Source organism: Schistocerca cancellata, chromosome 9, assembly GCF_023864275.1.
Source record: "Schistocerca cancellata isolate TAMUIC-IGC-003103 chromosome 9, iqSchCanc2.1, whole genome shotgun sequence".
Lineage (NCBI taxonomy): Eukaryota > Metazoa > Arthropoda > Insecta > Orthoptera > Acrididae > Schistocerca > Schistocerca cancellata.
In genome coordinates this window covers 156,960,129-156,983,096 of record NC_064634.1, presented here as the reverse complement: position 1 = coordinate 156,983,096, position 22,968 = coordinate 156,960,129, and the positions used below count along the sequence as shown (strand labels likewise).

Genomic DNA, 22,968 nt, shown 5'->3' with positions numbered 1-22,968 from the left:
GTTGAAAATTGCAGCATCTTAGAGGATATTTAGAACAGAACAATATTTTCAACAAACATAAAACAATATATGGCAGGGAAATAGTTAGGAATATAATGAGTTGGGGAAGGGGTACTGGTCAGAATGTATATAGAGGAATTTTGATATAGAGACATTGCTGCTCACAGACTGCATAACAGCCCTATTGTGCTTGAAGTTGGACAGAAAACTGTTACAACAGTGTGGTACGGCTGACCCTTTGTCCAAACATTCATATGGCAGTAACAAATAATTGAGCTAGTTACAAAATGTTAACATGAAACATGAGCAGTGTTATGGTTGTGACACTGTATGCTTCTGTGGTATGGAGGTACTTACAGCATTCTGTTTTGTGTTCATAGGTGTAAAACAAAAGCTACATTAATAATCTTGTCAACTGTCCCATACTCTTTGTTCAGCTTATTATTAGGTTTTTCTGAAACATATACTGTTTATAAAAAAAATTTCCTATTCCATCATTGCAGGCCAATACAGCAACTGGTTTAGAAATTTTACAACCAAGGCTGTTTTTGTTCTGATATACTGTCTGGTTGTTTACGCATTGTTGAAATATTCGGAGAACTATTTCATGGTAGGAACGGAATCTTCAGGAAGAAACAGTTTTAATGTACATGGAAATATGTTACTGTGGACATGTATACCTATCTTTACACTGCACTTATAACCAGCTGAAATATTTGGGAAACAGTAAACAGTTTCTGGCTGTTTTGTGCCTCTTGCTTGGTAGCATAGCCTTATAAATAGCTATCATTATGTGGCTTTTGAGACAGAGCCCGTATAGTTCCTGCAAGCTTCACACAGAATTTTTGCATGTTTTGGAAGGAATCCAAGTACCATGGCATGGTATGATAATGTGGTTTGTGATAACGAATACTTATACCACCTGGTTTCCTTTATTATTCTTTGCTACAATATTCAATACAGAAATAGCTGTTGCAAAATGTGGTTTGCATTTTATCTTGTGTGTTGTTAGAGCTATCCTAAAATATTAACATTTGGAAAGGTATCATATAGGATCCCTGATCAGGAATTATTCTCTAACAAAAACTTCAGAGACCTAGTGACAGTTAAAGATGATGATACTTGAGAACACTTTTAATCAGTAATTGGGAGGTTTCATAGTAGCAATTTGGAACAACTGCTGAGGGACAGTACTTGGTCTTTAATGAAATGGGCATGTAGAATATCTTTGAAAGTTCAGTTTCTCCACCACCACATTAGGGCTTCCTGCAAAGCCCTTTTGCACTTAGCAATGAGCTTAGGATGAATTTTCATCAAAAAAAGTGTAAATTCAAAAGATCATACCAAGTAAACTATAATGCATAATATTGACTGAAAATTGTTGTTTTGTAGCAAATGATGCTCCCATGCTCCTCTACAAAACACAATTTGAGTAGAAGTGGTTTTCATAAGGGATGTCCAGTTCGTGGTTAATATTTTTGGAAACAGAATTATAGTCTACTCACCGAGAGCTGGGATGAAACAGAAACAGTTTTGTGTGGCCAATCACAAATTTCTCCTGTGAAAGCAGGGGTATCAAAAATCCTATGTGCGCACTGTTCAGTTGGCCACAGGACTGACGTCACATTGAAGCTTGCAGTGCTCGTGAGAAACCGTGTAATATGAACTTGGGCACAGTGGAATGAAACAAAACGAAAAAAGAATGATCGGCAGATGGGTAGCAGATTCAAACACAAATGATTTTAATAACAGTACCAGTTACAATAATGTCAAAGAGAAGATAAAACTACTTTCATTATGTCAAACTTCAGGTTTATAACAAAACCGCCTTTCCTCTCTTCTATAATGCAGTCTAATTTCCACATTTGAGTTTCAAATTTTTCCACCACATAGAAGATACATTTGTTCCAAAAATCAAACAATGGAAACTCCAGATAGGAATGTCAACAATGTAGGAAAAGATAGATTACTACTTACTGTAAAGGTGACATGTCAAGTTGTAGATAGCCCCCCCCCCCCCCCCCCCCCCAATATGATGGAGTTAGTGGTCGTATGTGCATGAGGTGTGCTTTCTTGCGTGCATGTGCAAGTGGACGTGAGTGTCTTTTAATCGTGCTTTTCTGTAACTTGACGTGTCTTCTTCACGGTAAGTAGCAATCTATCTTTGCCTACATTGTATGCATCTGTTCCAATCTTCTGAAGACACTGTTCTTACTGCTTGCTCTAATAGTTCTTTCACTTTCAATGTTTTGTATGTTCTGTTTTATACTGCAGCATAGCCTTTTATTCTGACCCAAACTAAATTGATGGCGTTTAATTCACGGGGGTACAGAGGGATTCAAAGAACAGTTTTCTCTGCATTCTTAACCATTTCATCTACTATGTATTTGTTGTGCTCGTCTCTCTCTCTCTCTCTCTCTCTCTCTCTCTCTCTCTCTCTCTCCCTCTCCCCCTTTACAGTTTGTAACACACTTTTCTTCAACAGTAATATTTTTAGATTTTTGCCATTGTGATATATCTTGCTCATTGGAATTCGAAACTTTTTCTTTTCGACGAAAATAGTATGGTTCATTATCAAGAACAATAACTGTGTTTTCCTGTAGCCAAGGAAGAACATCTTAAAGCCACTTCTCGAAAGTAATGGTGCACATCTCCTTGTGATAATCTCCACTCGTCTTTTGATTCGAAGATCCACAAACAGTCTTTGAAGAAACTTGCTTTGCTCCCAGTGTGTGTGATAATTGGGCATTTTCCTTTACCCGGTGGGCCCTTGTTTCTGGTGGATAAGCCAGACAGAAACGCTTTAGTATCTACCCAGATGTTACTCTGGATATGTCCTGTGCTCAGTCATGACTTTTCCAAATGGTAAATGGGTCTTCCTTCATCCCTCAACAATTCACTTGTTCATAGATAACACTGCCTCTATAAAATGAAGTCGTCCCTGTCTGTTAGCATGCAATCGTGTCCATGCCGAACATACTTGAAATTAATTTCTTTTAATAATTTATAAAACATAGTTCTTCAAAAATTGCCCAAATCTGGATATATTTTCACTGCAGCAAGCACTTTGACACAGTCCAAGAATACACAATAACGATTTATACTTGCAATGGACACAGTCATACCGAGTGGAACTCCCTATATTGTTCACCCCACCATGGCAGTGCTATTGTAATGTGCCTTGATGTGTTTACAGACTGTCTCTTTCTTCGGTGAACAGAGCATAAGTTCATTGTGGGGATATAACATAATGCTAGACCCAGGAAAAAGTCTCACATTGAATATTTTGATGAGTAGTTGTGCGCCAAAAACAGCAAAATGAGAAGTAGGTACTTTTCTTAGCCAAAGTTGGAGTCACATTTAAGAATGTCATTATTGTTGTCAAATTGAAATTCATTTACTCCAAATTTTATCAGAGGATAAATGTGCTATAAAGCTGTTGTCAGTATTCCAAACAGCTTGACTAGATGCCAACACCATGTACATGCTGAATCCTGTATGAACTTTAAACCACTGTCTTTTCTGCTATTTACACTTTTTGCATAAATGAAGAGCTACTTCAAGAAAAGAGTCCACATGATACCATTGTATGAAAATCTGCAAAATTGCTGAATTATATCTTCCATTATTTTGTAGTTATTCTTATATTTAAGAGTAAGGTAACTTTAATTCTTTTCACACATGCTAAATATTGTTTTTCCAATTATGGTTTCATTTGTAGTATCCTTTGAAAATATAGAATTTTGTGAGTGGTTTACCTCTTCCTATTCAGTTTACCTCTTCCTATTCATATACTACATTTCTTGAAAGTAATAGCTCACAGGGCAAAATATTAATCGCTCCCAGTTAAAAGAAGAAACTGGTTGCTTTCGTTCTGTAGATGTTGTAGAACTAGTACTAGGCTGTCTTGTGACCCTCTAGCACTGATGTAAGTCATGACAGTGAAATGGTGTGTTCCAGTTGATACTATGGAGGTTGTTCAATGCAGAAATCTATAGACTTGTTCTGCTGATGTCAGTCTGTTGTAGAATTTGAGATCCCTTCACACACTTGTGTATATATATATATATATATATATATATATATATATATATATATATATATATATATATATATATATATATATATATGTAAAGAAAGATGATGAGACTTACCAAACAAAAGCGCTGGCAGGTCAATAGACACGCAAACATACACACAAAATTCAAGCTTTCGCAACCAACGGTTGCCTCATCAGGAAAGAGGGAAGGAGAGGGAAAGACGAAAGGATTTGGGTTTTAAGGGATAGGGTAAGGAGTCATTCCAATCCCGGGAGCGGAAAGACTTACCTCAGGGGGAAAAAGGACAGGTATACACTCGCGCGCGCGCACACACACATATATCCATCCGCATATACACAGACACAAGCATTATATATATATATATATATATATATATATATATATATAATAGAGGGAAACATTCCACGTGGGAAAAATATATTTACATATGTCTGCTTGTGTCTGTATATGTGTGGATGGATATGTGTGTGTGTGCGAGTGTATGCCCATCCCTTTTTCCCCCTAAGGTAAGTCTTTCCGCTCCCGGGACTGGAATGACTCCTTACCCTCTCCCTTAAAACCCACATCCTTTCGTCTTTCCCTCTCCTTCCCTCTGTCCTGATGAGGCAACAGTTTGTTGCGAAAGCTTGAATTTTGTGTGTATGTTTGTGTTTGTTTGTGTGTCTATCGACCTGCCAGCGCTTTTGTTTGGTAAGTCTCATCATCTTTCTTTTTAGATATATTTTTCCCACGTGGAATGTTTCCCTCTATTACCTCTATTATATTCATATATATATATATATATATATATATATATATATATATATATATATATATACCCAAAAACAAAGATGATGTGACTTACCAAATGAAAGCGCTGGCAGGTCGACAGACACACAAACGAACACAAACATACACACAAAATTCAAGCTTTCGCAACAAACTGTTGCCTCATCAGGAAAGAGGGAAGGAGAGGGAAAGACGAAAGGATGTGGGTTTTAAGGGAGAGGGTAAGGAGTCATTCCAGTCCCGGGAGCGGAAAGACTTAACCTTAGGGGGAAAAAAGGACGGGTATACACTCGCGCGCACACACACACACACATCCATCCACACATATACAGACACCATATATATATATATATATATATATATATATATATATATATATATATATATATATATATATATATACTTATCGCGAATGGACCCAGAAGGATCACGCAAAGCTTTCTGACGTCGTTTCTTCCAAACTTCTTTCATTCGTTCTCCATGTTTTCTTTTTCTTTCTTCTGTCCATTTTGTTCCTGGTCTCTTTAGTGCTTCCTTCTCTGACAATACAATCCACTTTTCCACCTTATTTGTAAAAGTTTTTCTATCTTTGACATCTTTAAGGTCAATATTTGCTTTTTGTAAATCTAATTTTACTTGGCTAATCCATGGTGTTGTTGATTTGACTTTTTCTATGTAAGTGAGAATTCTGTTGGTGAGTCGTGTGGGGGGAAGTCTAGTGACATGTCCATAAAATTTTAATCTTCGCCTTCTTATGTCTGCTGCCAGGTTTGATATAGTTTCTGTGGTTCTTCTTGATTGTATCCGGTATCCTTCTTCTGTTAATTTTGGACCTAAAATCTTTCTCATACTTTTGCGTTCTTCTTTTAGTATTTTTTATAAGTCACATTTTGTGTGGAGTGTGAGCGTTTCACTAGCGTATAGTGCTGCTGGCTTAATTACTGCGCAGTAGTGTCTGATTTTTGTGTTCGAGGAGATGCATTTTTTATTGTATATTTCATGTGTCATACCGTATGCTCTCTTCATTTTCTGTTGTCTGATCTTCTGTGCAACTTTCTCTCCTCCGGTTGGCTCCAAAATTTCACCTAGGTATTTAAAATGTTTTACTCTATTTATTTTTCCATATTTTGTGCTCAAACTGTGTATATGGAATTTCGTACAGAAAAATTCTGTCTTTTGAAACGAAATTTGTAAACCTACTTTATCCGCGCATTCCTTAAGGATCTCTATTTGTTTGGTGGCGATTTCTTCATCATCTGCAAGTGTGGCCAAGTCGTCCGCGAATGCTGAACAAGATACCTCCACGTTGTCTTTGGTTCTACCAAGATGGATTGGTTTCCAGTAGGATTGATTTTTTAATTCTTTTTCCCATTCCTTAATGACTTTATCCAGGACTATATTAAACAGAAGTGGAGATAGCCCGTCACCTTGACGTACTCCAGTTTTTATGAGAAAAGGTTCTGAGATTTCTCCCCTGAATTTAACTTTAGATACAGTGTCTGTCAGTGATTCTCTGATAAGCCTTAGTGTTTTGGAGTCAAGTCCAAGTTCCTCTAAAATGTTAAACAAAGATTGCCGGTCAATTGAGTCATAGGCTTTCTTAAAATCTACAAATGTACAAATTATGGGGGCATTTCTAATTGCTTTGTGTTTTAATATTGTCTTTAAATTAAATATTTGTTCTATGCATAAGCGACCGGGGCGGAAGCCTGCTTGATAATCACCAATTTGGCGTTCCAGCTGCTCTTGTGTTCTTTTCAGCAGGCATGTTGAGAGAATTTTGTAGGTGACTTGTAAAAGTGAGATTCCCCTGTAGTTATTGACATTTGTTCTGTCTCATTTTTTATGTAACGGGTGAATAAGGGCACATTTCCAATCCTCTGGTAATTTTTCTGTTTCCCATATTTTTGTTATTATTTTTGTGAGCTCTTGCAACGTCTTTGGTCCTAGGTTTTTTAATAGCTCTGCAACAATGCCATCTTCGCCAGATGTTCTATTATTTTTTAAGTTTTTAATGTGACATTTGATTTCTTCCTGTGTTGGTGGTAATGAATCCGGTTGAGCGTTGGCACTGATTTCTTTGGGAAAGATATATAAAGATGATGTGACTTACCAAACGAAAGTGCTGGCACATCGATAGACACACAAACATACACACAAAATTAGAATTTTGTATACACTCGCACACACAGGTCTTTAAATATGTCTGCTTGTGTCTGTATATGTGTGGATGGATATGTGTGTGTGTGCGCGAGTGTATACCTGTCCTTTTTTCCCCCTAAGGTAAGTCTTTCTGCTCCCGGGATTGGAATGACTCCTTACCCTCTCCCTTAAAACCCACATCCTTTTGTCTTTCCCTCTCCTTCCCTCTTTCCTGACGAAGCAACCGGGGGTTGCGAAAGCTCGAAATTTTGTGTGTGTGTTTGTGTGTTTTTTATTGTGCCTATCTACCAGCGCTTTCCCGTTATATCATGAAAATCTCCATTAGGCTCTATACAGATGATGATGATGATGATGATGATGATGATGATAATGATGCTGTATACAGAGAAGGTGGATTGGTAGAAAATTACAGTGAACTGCAAGAAGATATGCAGAGAATCAGCACTTGCTGCAGGGATTGGCATAACACCAACTCCACAATTGAACATTGTGAGTGGTTCAGTATAATCTTATACGGATGACATAGTGTCCTTCTGCAATTTTTTGCATCTTTGCTCATAAATATGACATGATGTAGAGTTGTAGGTTTATCACCAACTCCATAAAATGTAACTTCTCAAATATTATGTCGTGTTTGGCACAAGCAACAACAGTTTGTGAATACACCATTAGTCTCAGCTGATGACATTTTATTGTGTCGAGATTTTGATCAATGTATACGTAAGTATAGCCCTACTAAAACCCGAAATGTAAGTAATCAAGTATCAATTTGTGACACAGGTGACAGCCAAAAAGTACACTATTGCAACAATTTTAGCAAATAATGTGAGTAGAATGAGTGGTAATTATTGTAATTTGTGGAACCACAGGTCTAACAAGGAGTATTTCAGTCTCTCTCTCTCTCTCTCTCTCTCTCTCTCTCTCTCTCTCTTTTTTTTTTTAAATTACCTAAATTATGTATGCAAGTAGTCAGTATTGGTGGAGAGATTGAAGTAGGCCCTCCAACAGTCCTTCAGAAATGCCTAAGGACTTGCTACTCCTTGTGCAATTTGATTGTTTTTGAGGAGATCCAAACTAAGTATGATAATTTTTATGAAAATGAGATTCCATAAAAAGAGCCAGCATAGGCAGTGTGTTTCATGCAATACTGTAAATTGTTCTTCCCATATGCTGGACAGAGTGTGATCCACTACTTCATATTACACGAAATAGTGGCAATTTTCTATGTAGATCCAGTGAACTGCCAGAAATATTCACTGTATACCAAACATTTTTTCACACATTTTGTTCCAGTCACTACACTAAAGTGTTACAGTAAATTGCATTATGCATCTCAGTGCTATCATCAGGAATTTTGAGTATGAACTGAGTGTGTGTTGCATGGCTACTGCAGTGGTTTCCTGCATCTGGGTGACTTTGATGAATAAATAAATGTAAAGCATGGGGCTGTGTTGGTGTCAAGTATAATGGAAGGTTTATAAGTTGTTGCTGTGATCTTCAATCCAGACTGTAGTTTGATGCAGCTCGCCTTGCTAGTCTTTATTGTGTAAACCTGTTCATCTGTGAGTAACTACTGCAACCTGCATCAATTTAAACCTGCTTTCTGGTTTTGAGCCTAGGTCTCCCTCTACAGTATTTACATCCCCAGCCCCCTCCTCACATCCCCCCATTAGCAAATTGACTTTTCATTGATTCCTCAGGATGTCTCCTATCAACCAATCCCTTTTTTCCCCAATTAAGTTATGTCACAAATTTCTTTTCTCCCTAATTTGATACAGTGGCTCCTCATTAGTTATTTTATCTACCCTTATAATCTTCAGCATTCTTCTACAGTACCACATTTCACAGTCTGCTTTCCTTCTTGCCAGAGCTGGCTACATTTCACTTCCATACAAGGCTACATTGCCTGAGCTGGCTACATTTCACTTCCATATGAGGCTACATTGCAGATAAATACCCTCAGAAAAGACTTCCCAACATTTAAATTCGTATTCAGTGTTAACAAATTGCTCGTTTTCAGAAATACTTTTCTTGCTATTGCCAGTCTGCATATTATATTCTCTCTACGTGAGCCACTGCCACTTTGCTATCCAAATATCAAAACTCATCTACTGCTTTCGGTATCTCTGTCTCCAATGTATTTCCCTCAGGGTCATCTGGTGCAGTTAGACTAAAACCAATTGCCATTGAGATTTGTTGAGATTCATCTTGTAATATTTTTTCGAGACATTATACATTCCATTCAACTGATCTCCCAGGGTATTTGCTGCTGAAAACAGCTACTTGGTCTTAAAATATAGCAAGCCAACGACCATAGCAAATCATTGAAGTATATAGGAGAATGAGATAATGAACAGATAATGGATTCAGCAGTAACATGGAATACTGAAAGACCAAATCATAAGAATTTTCTTTAACCCTCATAGTACCACTGGATGTACATGACCTCACAAGGACATTGGAAATATATATCTCCCTCATTGGAAGAGTTCGCTGGATACAGTTGTCACGGAAATGTGATGGGCATTCAACAATCGTATACAGCTGGGCACCCGAGAACCCTTCAAAACAGCATATATGCCGGGAAAGCCTCAGATGACGTATATATCTCCCTTGTTTCCAAAACTGTTGCTTTCAAAAGACATGATTTCTCCCTCTTAGTAAATTGTATCCATTGATGGTTTTTTCATTTTTATATTTACTACAGATTAAAATTTATTCATAGTTTTTGCACTGAGTAATACTGGGCTCAGTATGACCCCATAAGCACATAAGAAGATTATATCGTCTTTGTTCTTAAAGCTGCCTTTTTTCCTCGAAATATATGACGTTCTCTCTCTAAATCAGTTGTATCCAGTTATGTTTCATTTAATTTTATGTTTACAAAACTTAAACATTTATTAATGGTTTTTTGCATGGAGTACCAATAAGTTCAATATGTCCCAACCTAAATTTTTTTCTTGAACGTAAAATTTATAAAAATAGAATCATTAGTGTTACATTGAACAACTGTAATGAATGTTTTTATATTAGTTCATTAAAATACTGCCAATATATCAGGTGTAAATTACTTGGAGTCTATAAGACCCCAATGATACTCAGTGGCACAAAAAAAATCCTGGTAGGAGGAGAGTTATTTGAGATTCGTTGAAAAAATTGGGGCATAAAAGCATTAAGCAAAATAATAATAATAATAATAATAATAATAATAATAATAATAATAATATAATGTAGAGTACAGTGCAGCCGTAATCAGGTGGTGTTTATTAGGATGGTGATCATTTAAATGAAAGCCAACAGCAAGCAGAATAGTAGTGATTGAAAATGAATTAGTGAGAGGCGATGCATTAAAAATCTCACTAGCTGCACCGATTAAATGATAGAACCAAAGTGTGAGCAAAGAACAGTTTTGCATTTAAACAGGTAGAAAGGATCTGGTCTTGGTGAACCAAGGGACTGTACTGGCTCATTTAATGAGAATATATTACGTACTACATGATTGAACAGTCAGTTTTGGACTGTTCATTCTTGTTTGAAGCTTCATACAGGTGGTGTCAGTTTATAATATTAATGGTACCCCTGTGGGAAATGAAAAGGACTTTTGCTAGCTCTCTCATTACATTTGTCTTTCCTGTAGAAAGGATTTTAGTGAGAACAAAGTTTGAGTGCTTGATCAAAGTATGATAATCCTTATAAAAGTGTGTTTAGACTACTTGTCAGAGTTGTGCACTGTGATGACAGAACGAGGGATCATCAAGATTTTGTCAGCCTTATGTCACAAGATGTAAACAATGATCTTAGGTGACACCTCTGATGAGGTTATCACATGTATTTAATGAACAGCGATATGTATATAAAATAGAAAAATTATAGAATACTAACAGCGTAAGAAGCGTTCAGTATTTGGTTTTCCTGCTCTTACATTTACCGTGTTTGCAGATAAAATTATTGGATATAAGGTCCACCTGTAATGCAAAACGTTGTTTTCTCATTTAACCCAAACATGTTTCAGCGCCTTTGTGCATTTGTTAGTGGGTATTATTTATTAAAATCTGTGAAATGTGGACATTTTTGAAGTGATAACTTATCAGTGAAAATTATGTGTAAAGACAGTTTTTACTTGTTGTTATCATCTTAATTTTACACTATGCGGTGTGTAGAACCATCTGTACATTATCATTTACTGGTACTTGTCATCTGCAGCTAAATGTAATTTCATTGTGTGAAGATCTTTCATGACTATATTTGCTGTTACTTACGTTTAGCTTCAGCAAATCCTTCTTCGTGAGTTATTCAGAACCACACACAAATATTACATACGTTATACAAAATATCATTTGAATATCCGACTTTTTACTTTGTCAAAAGACAGTGTAAACATTGTTATTGTGTGTCCAGTCTCAGTTGTTGTTTACTTGTTCTCAAGTCAATTTTAGGGCCAAATTTAAATTTTGTTTACCTTCTGTACCCCCCCCCCCCCTTCCTGTTCTCTCCCTCTCTCTCTCTCTCTCTCTCTCTCTCTCTCTCTCTCTGTGTGTGTGTGTGTGTGTGTGTGTGTGTGTGTGTGTGTGTGTGTGTGTTTTTTTTTTTGCTCTGTTGTGTCTTGCATGTGGCCATTGCATGTTGTTCTTCTGTATTGTGTAAGGTCTTGTGTATCTGTGGCTTGTTCATTTCTTTTCTGTTTACATATTTGTTGGTTTAGTTTTTCTGCTCTGTGGGTATCATATAACAATTTTCCATTGTCATCTGTTACATTGTGTATAGCCCTCTGGTTAGCTCAGTTTGCCTATGGGCATTCTGTTTAATTGTTGAGCATGAATCTGAAACATGCTTGCTTGTGTGCCAGCGAGTGGTTTGGTAGATTGTGGATGGTGGTACTAGTGATTATCACTTTCTGAATGTTGTGAAGTTATGAGTGGTGTGTGTTTTTTGCATGGTGAGGTCCAGAAAATTTAGTGTTTTAGTGTTATCTGTGTCTGTTTCTAATGGAAGTGAATTTTTGGGTGTAAATTAAATAAATAATTGTGTAACTGTTATATGTGTTATGTGATTCATCAGACAGGCGTATTATGTCATCGACATAATGGTGCCAGTATATAACTTCGTATTTTGTTTTGTGTGTGTATTTAATGAATTCCAAGCTGTTTGTGGTCCCATTAGTGGAACATCGAGCCGTAAAGTAGAAAAAGATACTACCATGAAATTTTTATATAATTTACATAATTTTTATAGGAGTCTATATATATATATATATATATATATAAAATAGAGGGAAACATTCCACGAGGGAAAAATATATCTAAGAACAAAGATGATGTGACTTACGAAACGAAAGTGCTGGCAGGTTGATAGACACACAAACACAAACATACACACAAAATTCAAGCTTTCGCAACCAGTGGTTGCTTCATCAGGAAAGAGGGAAAGAGAGGGAAAGATGAAAGGATGTGGGTTTTAAGCCTGCTAGCGCTTTCACCTATAAAGATTATGTAAATTTAAAAAAACAATTAGAGATGTTGCAGAAAATTAATAGATTAGTATTTATAATACTAGATACAGGTTTGAATAGGGACCTATTTTACCACCAGAATGTTTTACACAGGAGGTTGCCATGCTGAAATCATATGCTGGAGCTAGGAATAGGTTGACAGGACATTTTTGAGGCAAAGAAGCCTAATGGAGTAGTTACTTCAGTAAATGAGGGGAATGTGGAGGGGGAGGGGGTGTAAAAGTAGGAGAGGATAGTCAAGGATTGAATACAGTGAACTGATAAGAACTTGCACTGAATATTCTAGCATGCTGAGCCACATCAGTACAGTCCTTTGACTGAAGATGCAGCAAGAAGATACATAGAATCACATCGACAACATCCAATAAAGTTTTTGAATAATAGACGTGGAAACTCTGGAAGAGACACATGCACTTAGTAAACCAAGTTTGTAAATTGTAATTCAATAAACTATTCAAATATATTGATTTTCATATGTGAGCATTGGGTTATGGAAAAAATTTTGAAACTGTAGTGCTGTGAAGTGACGATTACTGTTTGGAAAAATAGTTTACAATGTAGAAAGACAGGTGTAATGAATGTAAGAGGTTTTATAAGTAAACAAAGGCTGGCAGAATAATAATATAATTTCAATTTTAAAACAAGTGTCTCAAATCTCTTATTCAAGCTGTGCTATAAATTTTGATTTTGGCTCTGATATTGAAAATAAAATACACAAATTCCAAGCTGTTTGTGGTCCCATTAGTGGAACATCGAGCCGTAAAGTAGAAAAAGATACTACCATGAAATTCTATGAAGTTATGGTGATTGCTGTGTTGTGTTACATAAATGAAAGCTGGGTTACCTCAAAAAATAAAATTCAGATAGAAGAGATGGGGTTCCTAAGGGAAACGAAGGTCTGCACGAGAAGAGACATAATTAAAAATGAAGACATGAGAACACAATGAAATATTTTCAACTTGAATGAAAAAATTCGAAAAAAATCTTAAGATTGGAGACAACACCTAATCAGAATACCAGAATTCCCAGAAAGGTGCTGAATTACAAGCCAAATGGGAAAAGATATATTGGAAGACCTGGAAAAAGAAGGGAATGAACCTGTTTGTGAGTTCAGAACAGGCAACAGCCTAATCCTTGAAAGAAAGTTGATGGTGTGATGGTGACGATGACGACGATAATAAAGGCTGAAGTATGCAGAACAGTTTATAGGGTGTGTTGAGTGCAGTTTTCCTTTAGAGACGAAAGTTTAATATGAGATGGAACAATATATAAAATCTCTGAAAGTGTGAACATTTTTTTAAAAAGTTTCTTAAATTAAGCAGTACTTCTTTACAAACCTGTGGTGCTATTAGGCAGTGATGCACTTACATGCAATATAAAATTAATTATTTCGATACTGATCATAGTATTATAAAATTAACAGGTAGAAGAGAAATATGAAGTAGACATCCTGTTGTCCATTTTTAAATTTTGTTTTTGTGGTGAAGAAGGTGCAGTGTTTAAGATACTAATTCACATTTGGAGAATCTGTGTTCAATTCCTTATAAGGCCCTTAGATTTCATCTTTCCGTAGTTTCCATGTGGGGTGAATACTATGTGGTTTCTTAAATGAGGTTATGACCAATTTCACTCCCTATCATTGTGTAGTCCAAGCTTGTGCTCTGTCTCTTAAGGACCTCAGGTTTTAAAAGATATTAAACTGTTGGATCTTTGGCTTTGTTTCTTTCTCCAATTCTAGTCAGATGTGTCACCATAAGTACAACACCCCCCCCCTTCCTCCACACACACACACACACACACACACACACACACACACACACACACACACACACACAAACTCTCTTTCCCCATTCTCAAATAAATATGGTATTCCATTCCTTTGCAACTTCTTCCAACACTCTTTCTTCCTTCCTTCTAACTTTTGAATAGAAATGCTTTTACTATTGGAAGTACCAATTTGATCCTGATATTACCTGCTGTCTCAGTTTAAATCTCCATAATGTTACATAATCACTGAACTAGACCAAGGTTCAAACGGAACATTTTCGTTCCGTATCAGACAGTCATTGCCTTTCGAAAAGTGAGGCATTTTTAATCCGCCCGGGAATTGTATTCTGCTACTGTTTAATCATGCAAGTTTATATGAATGAATTGGGAATTGAGTAATAGCAGAAGGTAGCAGATTTCATTTAGAATAAAAGTTGCTATTCAGCTTCAAAGGATCAACCCATTGCATGAAATTTGTGTTGTCAGAGATAAATATGTAATTACAGATGATAATGCAAATGACGACGAAATTTCCTCAAGCACTGAGGAAGAAGTGGACAATTTAGATCTTCATGACTCAGATGAAGACTTCCGCCCCGGAATGAAAGTCTCAGACTTAAAAGCAACGAGTGATGGCTCCATAAGGTAAGAATTCAATTATTTTTACAGCATATATTTTCATTGTTTTGTAACTTTTTAAGCATGAAATAGATTGTTACATGAAAGAAACAAAACTGCATTACAATCCATACAACTTTCAAAAATCTTTGTGGGAGGTACCGTATTTACTCGAATCTAAGCCGCACTCGAATCTAAGCCGCACCTGAAAAATGAGACTCGAAATCAAGGAAAAAAAAATTCCCGAATCTAAGCCGCACCTGAAATTTGAGACTCGAAATTCAAGAGGAGAGAAAAGTTTTAGGCCGCACCTCCAAATCGAAACAAAGTTGGTCCATTTTAATATGAGACACAATTTAGGTCGAATGAATGACGATACAACTACAGTAGTTTGGTTCGAGTCGTAAGCTTAGCAGTTAAGCTTTACAAGGTAGCCATTGCTATGCGGTAGGCGCTCCGTCCGTATTGATACGGGTACCCTTCCTTTTTCACGTGCTTCGTCTGGTTTGAATTGATTGCTTATTTTTCTTTGATCTGATAAGTGCCATTTTCTTTGTTATAGGTGTTAACGTCACTCTAAGCTGAAAATGCATTATTATACTGTGTCATGCATTGTTTGTCTTATTCTGATAGTGCGTGTTCACGGCCTGTCGCCGCTCGCGGCATGGCTTGCTTTTCTGCGCACTACCGCGGCTTAAAAGAGAGAGAGGAATTGTCTCGTTAGCGAAACAATGGCAAGAGACTGCTATTTATTGTTACTTACACTGCTGCTTTCTTTGATAATGATCAACAAGAACTAAATAATAGACTGCGTATGATAGAAGATGTTCTGAACGAGAGTTTAGCGAAAATGTTTCCCCGTTTGAAAATCTTTGCAGACGCCGCTTTAGTACATTACAGTACATTCTGCACAGAAATTAGTCATCTTAGATTTAAAAATCTAGTCAATTGCCGTGCTTCATTTCTGAATGTATCACTATTAGCCATAAGAATAATACGAATATAAACAAAACATGATATGTATATTCTTCCGCGTTTGCTGTTGTCTCACTATAGTTTCGTAGTTTATTAGGCAGATAGGATTTAAATAAGATAGCAGCAAACACGAAAGAATACATCGCAAAATGTTTATATTCGTATTACTCTTATGGCGAAGAGAATACTGCATGTGATTCACAATTCATAAAAGTTCCTATTAGCAACCATCTCTTCTCACAGGTAGAAAAAAATTCAGAACATAGATTTAGCCATATTGACAAAAACCCCGAACAGTCTTGCCAGTCGGATTTTTGTAGTACATTGAAATGCTGCTACATTCGAAGATGAACAATACGGAATTTGTATTCACTTCGTTGTTTCGCTGGATAATGTATGAAAATGCAGTGGTCGAAACTCGGGGCGGAGAAAAAAGCTCTCGCTCTTTTTTACTGACGCAGAGGTTTTGGCGCCAGTATTCATCTTTTTGCCTGCAAAGCAAGCCTGTGTAGCGCTACATATTTTCGACGGCAGAAGTTAGTTGTGGCGGCACCTTCCGCTTACTTTGCACTCTTCTAAGCCGCAGGCGGTTTTTTGGATTACAAAAACCGGAAAAAAAGTGCGGCTTAGATTCGAGTAAATACGGTACAACAAAAGAAATCCTGTAACTTGAGTGTGTATAGGAATCAGTAAAACCGGTAAAAAAAATGTAAACTTGCTATAAGAGCTATAGTAACTACAGTTAACAAAGTGCTCTGCTAGCAGGAATTTTTCTTCTAGACTTGAATCACAGGGTTGAGAATTCATTGTATAAGGAAGAGTATATATATATTTGGGGGGGGGGGGGGGAGGTATGCATTTCTTGCATTGTGTGGAGTTTCTTGTGTTAGTAGCTTGCAATAGTAAAACATAGTGCAGACAACTGCGGCAAGTTGCTGGAGGATAAAATAAAACGCTTTTGGGCAGCAAGAAGGAACTAGATAGAACAGAAGCCATAGAGGAATCTAATGGAAAATTGGAGAGAGAACTATGAAGAACATGAGACAGTAGAGGACATGGGTTTATTTTGAGTGAAGTATATGTATTGAGAAGTGGTAAGCAGTGTCACCAAAGAGAATTTGTGCGGAAGAATAGGAAATAAAAGTAAAAAATGAATGTGCATTAAATTAGACCATTGAAGAGAAAAAAATTATGAAAGATAGAAATGAAATTGATGTACGAGGGTCACTCCAAAAGAAATGCACACTATTTTTGTAAAAATACAGTTTTCATTCTGCATGTGTGAAAGTTTTACGGTGCTTGTTTTCAAACTTAATTCAACCTGTTCCCGTGAGTGGCGCCGTCACAGCATGTCTTCAAGATGGCTACTACACTTGCCATTCATCAGAAGTAAGTGCTGTCATAGAATTCCTGTGCTGTGAAAACGAGACAGTGGGAAACATCCAGAAAGCTTGAAAAAGGTGTATGGAGATGCTGCTGTCGTTCGCAGTACAGTTAGTCAGCGGGCAAGCAGATTACGTGATGAAGGTGGGCACAGCAATATTGAGGATTGTCCTCGCAGTGACAGGGCTCGTACTGCACACACTCCAGACAATGTGCAGAGAGTTAACGAATTGGTGACTGCTGACAGACGCATCACATTGAACGAATTGTCACGCTACATTGGGGTAGGGGAAGGAAGCGTTTGCAGAATACTGAAAATGTTGGCATTAAAAAAGGTTTGTGCCAGGTGGGTTCCCAGGATGTTGACAGTGGCTCACAAAGAAACAAGAAAAACAGTATGCAGCGAACTTTTGGAACAGTACGAGAATGGTGGAGATGAATTTCTGGGAAGAATTGTGACAGATGATGAAAAACTTCAAGCTCGACTGAGCCGTGTTCGACCACATCGGCAAAAGCAGAATGTTTTGCTGTTGCACGACAATGCACGGCCACATGTCAGTCAAAAAACCATGGAAGCGATCACAAAACTTGCATGGACAACACTGAAACACCTGCCTTACAGTCCTGACCTTACTCCATGTGACTATCATCTCTTTGGGAAACTGAAAGACTCTCTCCGTGGAACAAGGTTTAAAGATGATGACTCCATTGAGAATGCTGCCAAACAGTGGCTCCAACATGTTGGTTCAGAATTTTACCGTGCTGGTATACAGGTACTGGTTCCCAGATGGCGTAAGGCAGTTGAGAGAGATGGAAATTATGTGGAGAAATGAAAATATTGTTCCTAATGGATGTTCTACACATTGTAAAACTTTCAAACGTGTAGAATAAAAGATGAATTAAAAAAAAAAATAGTGTGCATTTCTTTAGGGGTGACCCTCGTAGTTAGTAGGCTTAAAAAGTTATAAGGTTTACTAAAGTGTTGTCACCCTTATGTAGGAGATAGAGCAGCAATAGCAACAACAATTGTTTGGTTGCATGACTGTTCTCATCAGATGATCACCCTTTCAAATGATTGATTGTCTGGCAGAGATGGGTTAAGCAAGGAGGGGTAAATATTATATGTTTTGCATCAATGGTTGTGGCACAAATGCGGAGTTTGTGTAAGGATGTACATCGCCTTTCTCCCAAAGATTCCCATTTAAGTTCCCCAACCATCTCTTATTTAATTTGTGCTTTACAGTTCTAGCAGCACTACTGTAAATTTGCATAGTGTCATTTGTTATGCCAACTGGATAAGGACTTCAAATTATGAAGAAAAATTGTAGAATTGGTTTCAGTAATTCCTTGCATACAATTTTATTTTACAGATGCACTGCAATTTCGCAGACCAAGGTCTCCAAGAACTCTAAATCATCCTTTTGACTTTCCTAACATTGATTCTATTTATTTTCTCACATTTGATATCGTTATGTAATATTGCCCCTGAATACTTACATAATGTGCCATGCTCCAGATGTTAACCACTTGTAATTATATATGAACTGTGTTTAGTGTCTAATTTCTTATTCTATCAGCATAAAGTGATACATTACCCTTGTTTTACTTCTGTTGATATTCAGCTTATAACCCCTTTTCATGACACTATCCATTCCATTCAGTTGGTTTTTTTAAGTTCCTTACTGAACCTGACAGAATTGCAATGTCATCAGCACACCTCAAAATGTTTACTTTGTGTAAATGAATTTTCACTCCTGTTTCAAATGTCCCCTTGCTTTTCTTTACTGCTTGCTGTATGTACAGATTGAATGACAGTGGGGAGAGGCTACAACTCTATCTCACCTCCTTTTTAACTACTGGTTCCCTTTCACTTCCTTCCACTCTTCTAACAGAAGTGTAGTTTATCTACAAGTTATAGTTAACCATTCACTCCCTGTATCTTATCCCTACTCACTTCATAAATTCAAAAAGTATGTTCCACTCAAGTTTGTCAAAAGCTTTCTCTAAATCTACAAATGTTATAAATCTAGGTTTGCCTTTCATTAACCTTCATTCTATGATAAGTAATAGTGTTAGTATTGCTGTGTGCATTCCTGCATTTCTTGGAAACCCAAACTAATCTACTCTGAGGTCACTTCCATCACTTTTCCATTTTTCTGTAAATATTTCATGTTAGTATTTTATAATCTTGACTTATTAAACTGATAGTTCCATAATATTCACATTTGTCACCACCTGCTTTGTTTAGAATTGGAATTATTACATTCTTCTTGAAGACTTGAGGGTATTTTGCCTGTCTTGCATACCTTGGAACACCAGGTGGTATAGTTTGGCTGCTTCATACAAGGATCTCAATAATTCTGAGGGAAAGTCATCTACTCAGAGGGCCTTATTTTGATTTAGGATTTTCAGAACTCTGTCGAATTTCTCTCATAGTGTCATATCTCCCACCTTGTTTTCATCTGTGTTCTCGCCTTTTCCTGTAATATTGTCTTCAAATTTTTCCCATGTATAGAACTTCTACATATTTTGTCCGCTTTACAGCATTCCCTTCTTTTGTAAGTATGAGCTTGCTATCTGAGCTTTTAATATTCACACACATGCTTCTCTTTTTTCCAAAGGACTCCATAATTTTTCTACAGCCAACATTTATCTTTCCCATAGTCATGCATACTTCTACAGCCTTGCATTTCTTGCCCGACCATTCCTACTTAATCATTTTGTGCTTTCTGTCACTCATTTTTTCATGTCGTGTATTCTCTTATGCCTATTACATTTGTTGATTTATTTTTCATATTTTCTCTTGTTCTCAGTGAAGTTTGGTATGTTGTGTATCATGCAAGGCTTTCTACTAGGTTCTACATCTACATCTACATTTACATTTATACTCCGCAAGCCACCCAACGGTGTGTGGCGGAGGGCACTTTACGTGCCACTGTCATTACCTCCCTTTTCTGTTCCAGTCACGTATGGTTCGCGGGAAGAATGACTGTTTGAAAGCCTCCGTGCGCGCTCGAATCTCTCTTAATTATACATTCGTGATCTCCTCGGGAGGTATAAGTAGGGGGAAGCAATATATTCAATACCCCATTCAGAAACGCACCCTCTCGAAACCTGGCTAGCAAGCTACACCGCGATGCAGAGTGCCTCTCTTGCAGAGTCTGCCACTTGAGTTTGCTAAACATCTCCGTAACGCTGTCACGGTTACCAAATAACCCTGTGACGAAACGCGCCGCTCTTCTTTGGATCTTCTCTATCTCCTCCATCAACCCGATCTGGTACGGATCCCACACTGATGAGCAATACTCACGTATAGGTTGAACAAGTGTTTTGTAAGCCACCTCCTTTGTTGATGGACTACATTTTCTAAGGACTCTCCCAATGAATCTCAACCTGGTACCCGCCTTACCAACAATTAATTTTATATGATCATTCCACTTCAAATTGTTCTGCACACATACTCCCAGATATTTTACAGAAGTAACTGCTACCAGTGTTTGTTCCACTATCATATAATCATACAATAAAGGATCCTTCTTTCTATGTATTCGCAATACATTTCATTTGTCTATATTAAGGGTCAGTTGCCACTCCCTGCACCAAGTGCCTATCCGCTGCAGATCTTCCTGCATTTTGCTACAATTTTCTAGTGCTGCAACTTCTCTGTATACTACAGCATCATCTGCGAAAAGCCGCATGTAACTTCAGACACTATCTACTAGGTCATTTATATATATATTGTGAAAAGCAGTGGTCCCATAACACTCCCCTGTGGCACGCCAGAGGTTACTTTAATGTCTGTAGACGTCTCTCCATTGATAACAACATGCTGTGTTCCGTTTGCTAAAAACTCTTCAATCCAGCCACACAGTTGGTCTGATATTCCGTAGGCTCTTACTTTGTTTATCAGGCGACAGTGCGGAACTGTATCGAACGCCTTCCGGATGTCAAGGAAAATAGCATCTACCTGGGAGCCTGTATCTAATATTTTCTGGGTCTCATGAACAAATAAAGCGAGTTGGGTCTCACACGATTGCTGTTTCTGGAATCCATGTTGATTTCTACAGAGTAGATTCTGGGTTTCCAAAAACGACATGATACTCGAGCAAAAAACATGTTCTAAAATTCTACAACAGATCGACGTTGAGATATAGGTCTATAGTTTTGCGCATCTGCTCGACTACCCTTCTTGAAGACTGGGACTACCTGTGCTCTTTTCCAATCATTTGGAACCTTCCATTCCTCTAGAGACTTGCGGTACACGGCTGTTAGAAGAGGGGCAAGTTCTTTCGCATACTCTGTGTAGAATCAAATTGGTATCCCGTCAGGTCCAGTGGACTTTCCTCTGTTGAGTGATTCCAGTTGCTTTTCTATTCCTTGGACACTTATTTCGATGTCAGCCATTTTTTCGTTTGTGTGAGGATTTAGAGAAGGAACTGCAGTGCGGTCTTCCTCTGTGAAACAGCTTTGGAAAAAGGTGTTTAGTATTTCAGCTTTACGCTTGTCATCCTCTGTTTCAATGCCATCATCATCCTGGAGTGTATGGATATGCTGTTTCGAGCCACTTACTGATTTAACGCAAGACCAGAACTTCCTAGGATTTTCTGTCAAGTCGGTACATAGAATTTTACTTTCGAATTCACTAAACGCTTCACGCATATCCCTCCTTACGCTAACTTTGACATCGTTTAGGTTCTGTTTGTCTGAGAGGTTTTGGCTGCATTTAAACTTGGAATTAAGCTCTCTTTGCTTTCGCAGTACTTTCCTAACTTTGTTGTTGAGCCACGGTGGGTTTTTCCCATCCCTCACAGTTTTACTCAGCACGTACCTGTCTAAAACGCATTTTACAATTGCCTTGAACTTTTTCCATAAACACTCAACATTGTCAGTGTCTGAACAGAAATTTTCGTTTTGATCTGTTAGGTAGTCTGAAATCTGCCTTCTATTACTCTTGCTAAACAGGTAAACCTTCCTCCCTTTTTTTATATTCCTATTAACTTGCATATTCAGGGATGCTGCAACGGCCTTATGATCACTGATTCCCTGTTCTGCACATACAGAGTCGAAAAGTTCGGGTCTGTTTGTTATCAGTAGGTCCAAGATGTTATCTCCACGAGTCGGTTCTCTGTTTAATTGCTCGAGGTAATTTTCGAATAGTACACTCAGTATAATGTCACTCGATGCTCTGTCCCTACCACCCGTCCTAAACATCTGAGTGTCCCAGTATATATCTGGTAAATTGAAATCTCGACCTAAAACTATAATATGCTGAGAAAATTTATGTGCAATGTATTCCAAATTTTCTCTCAGTTGTTCTGCCACTAATGCTGCCGAGTCAGGAGGTCGGTAAAAGGAACCAATTATTAACCTAGCTCGGTTGTTGAGTGTAACCTCCACCCATAATATTTCACTGGAACTATCCACTTCTACTTCACTGCAGGATAAACTACTTCTAACAGCGACAAACACCCCACCACCGGTTGCATGCAATCTATCCTTTCTAAACACCATCTGTGCCTTTGTAAAAGGCAACTCCATGGAGTGCTGTGTGCACAACGACCATATATGTTAACTTAAAAGGAAGGTCAGCGTTGGCCATAATATTGATGGTTTATTGATAACAAAATTTATTTGCAATCACATAGTGATCATCTTCAGTGCTGTGGTGTACAAATTACACTCATAGGCACTGGTATCAGGTTGTTATTAGTAACCAAAACTCGA

The 22,968-nt window shown here is 37.5% G+C and overlaps 1 protein-coding gene across 2 annotated transcripts in view; it reads left to right on the top strand.

Moving 5' to 3' along the window:
* The window catches only part of LOC126100243 (histone-lysine N-methyltransferase eggless-like), a 351,861-nt gene that overhangs the window by 259,568 nt on the left and 69,325 nt on the right, over positions 1 to 22,968 (top strand). The window contains exon 20 of one of the 2 annotated variants that reach the window (XM_049910824.1): positions 14,775 to 14,913. The exons of the other annotated variant lie outside the window; for it this stretch is intronic. Within the exon in view, the coding sequence (XP_049766781.1) occupies positions 14,775 to 14,913 (139 nt within the window). The remainder of the gene's footprint in view (positions 1 to 14,774; positions 14,914 to 22,968) is intronic. 2 annotated transcript variants of the gene reach the window in all.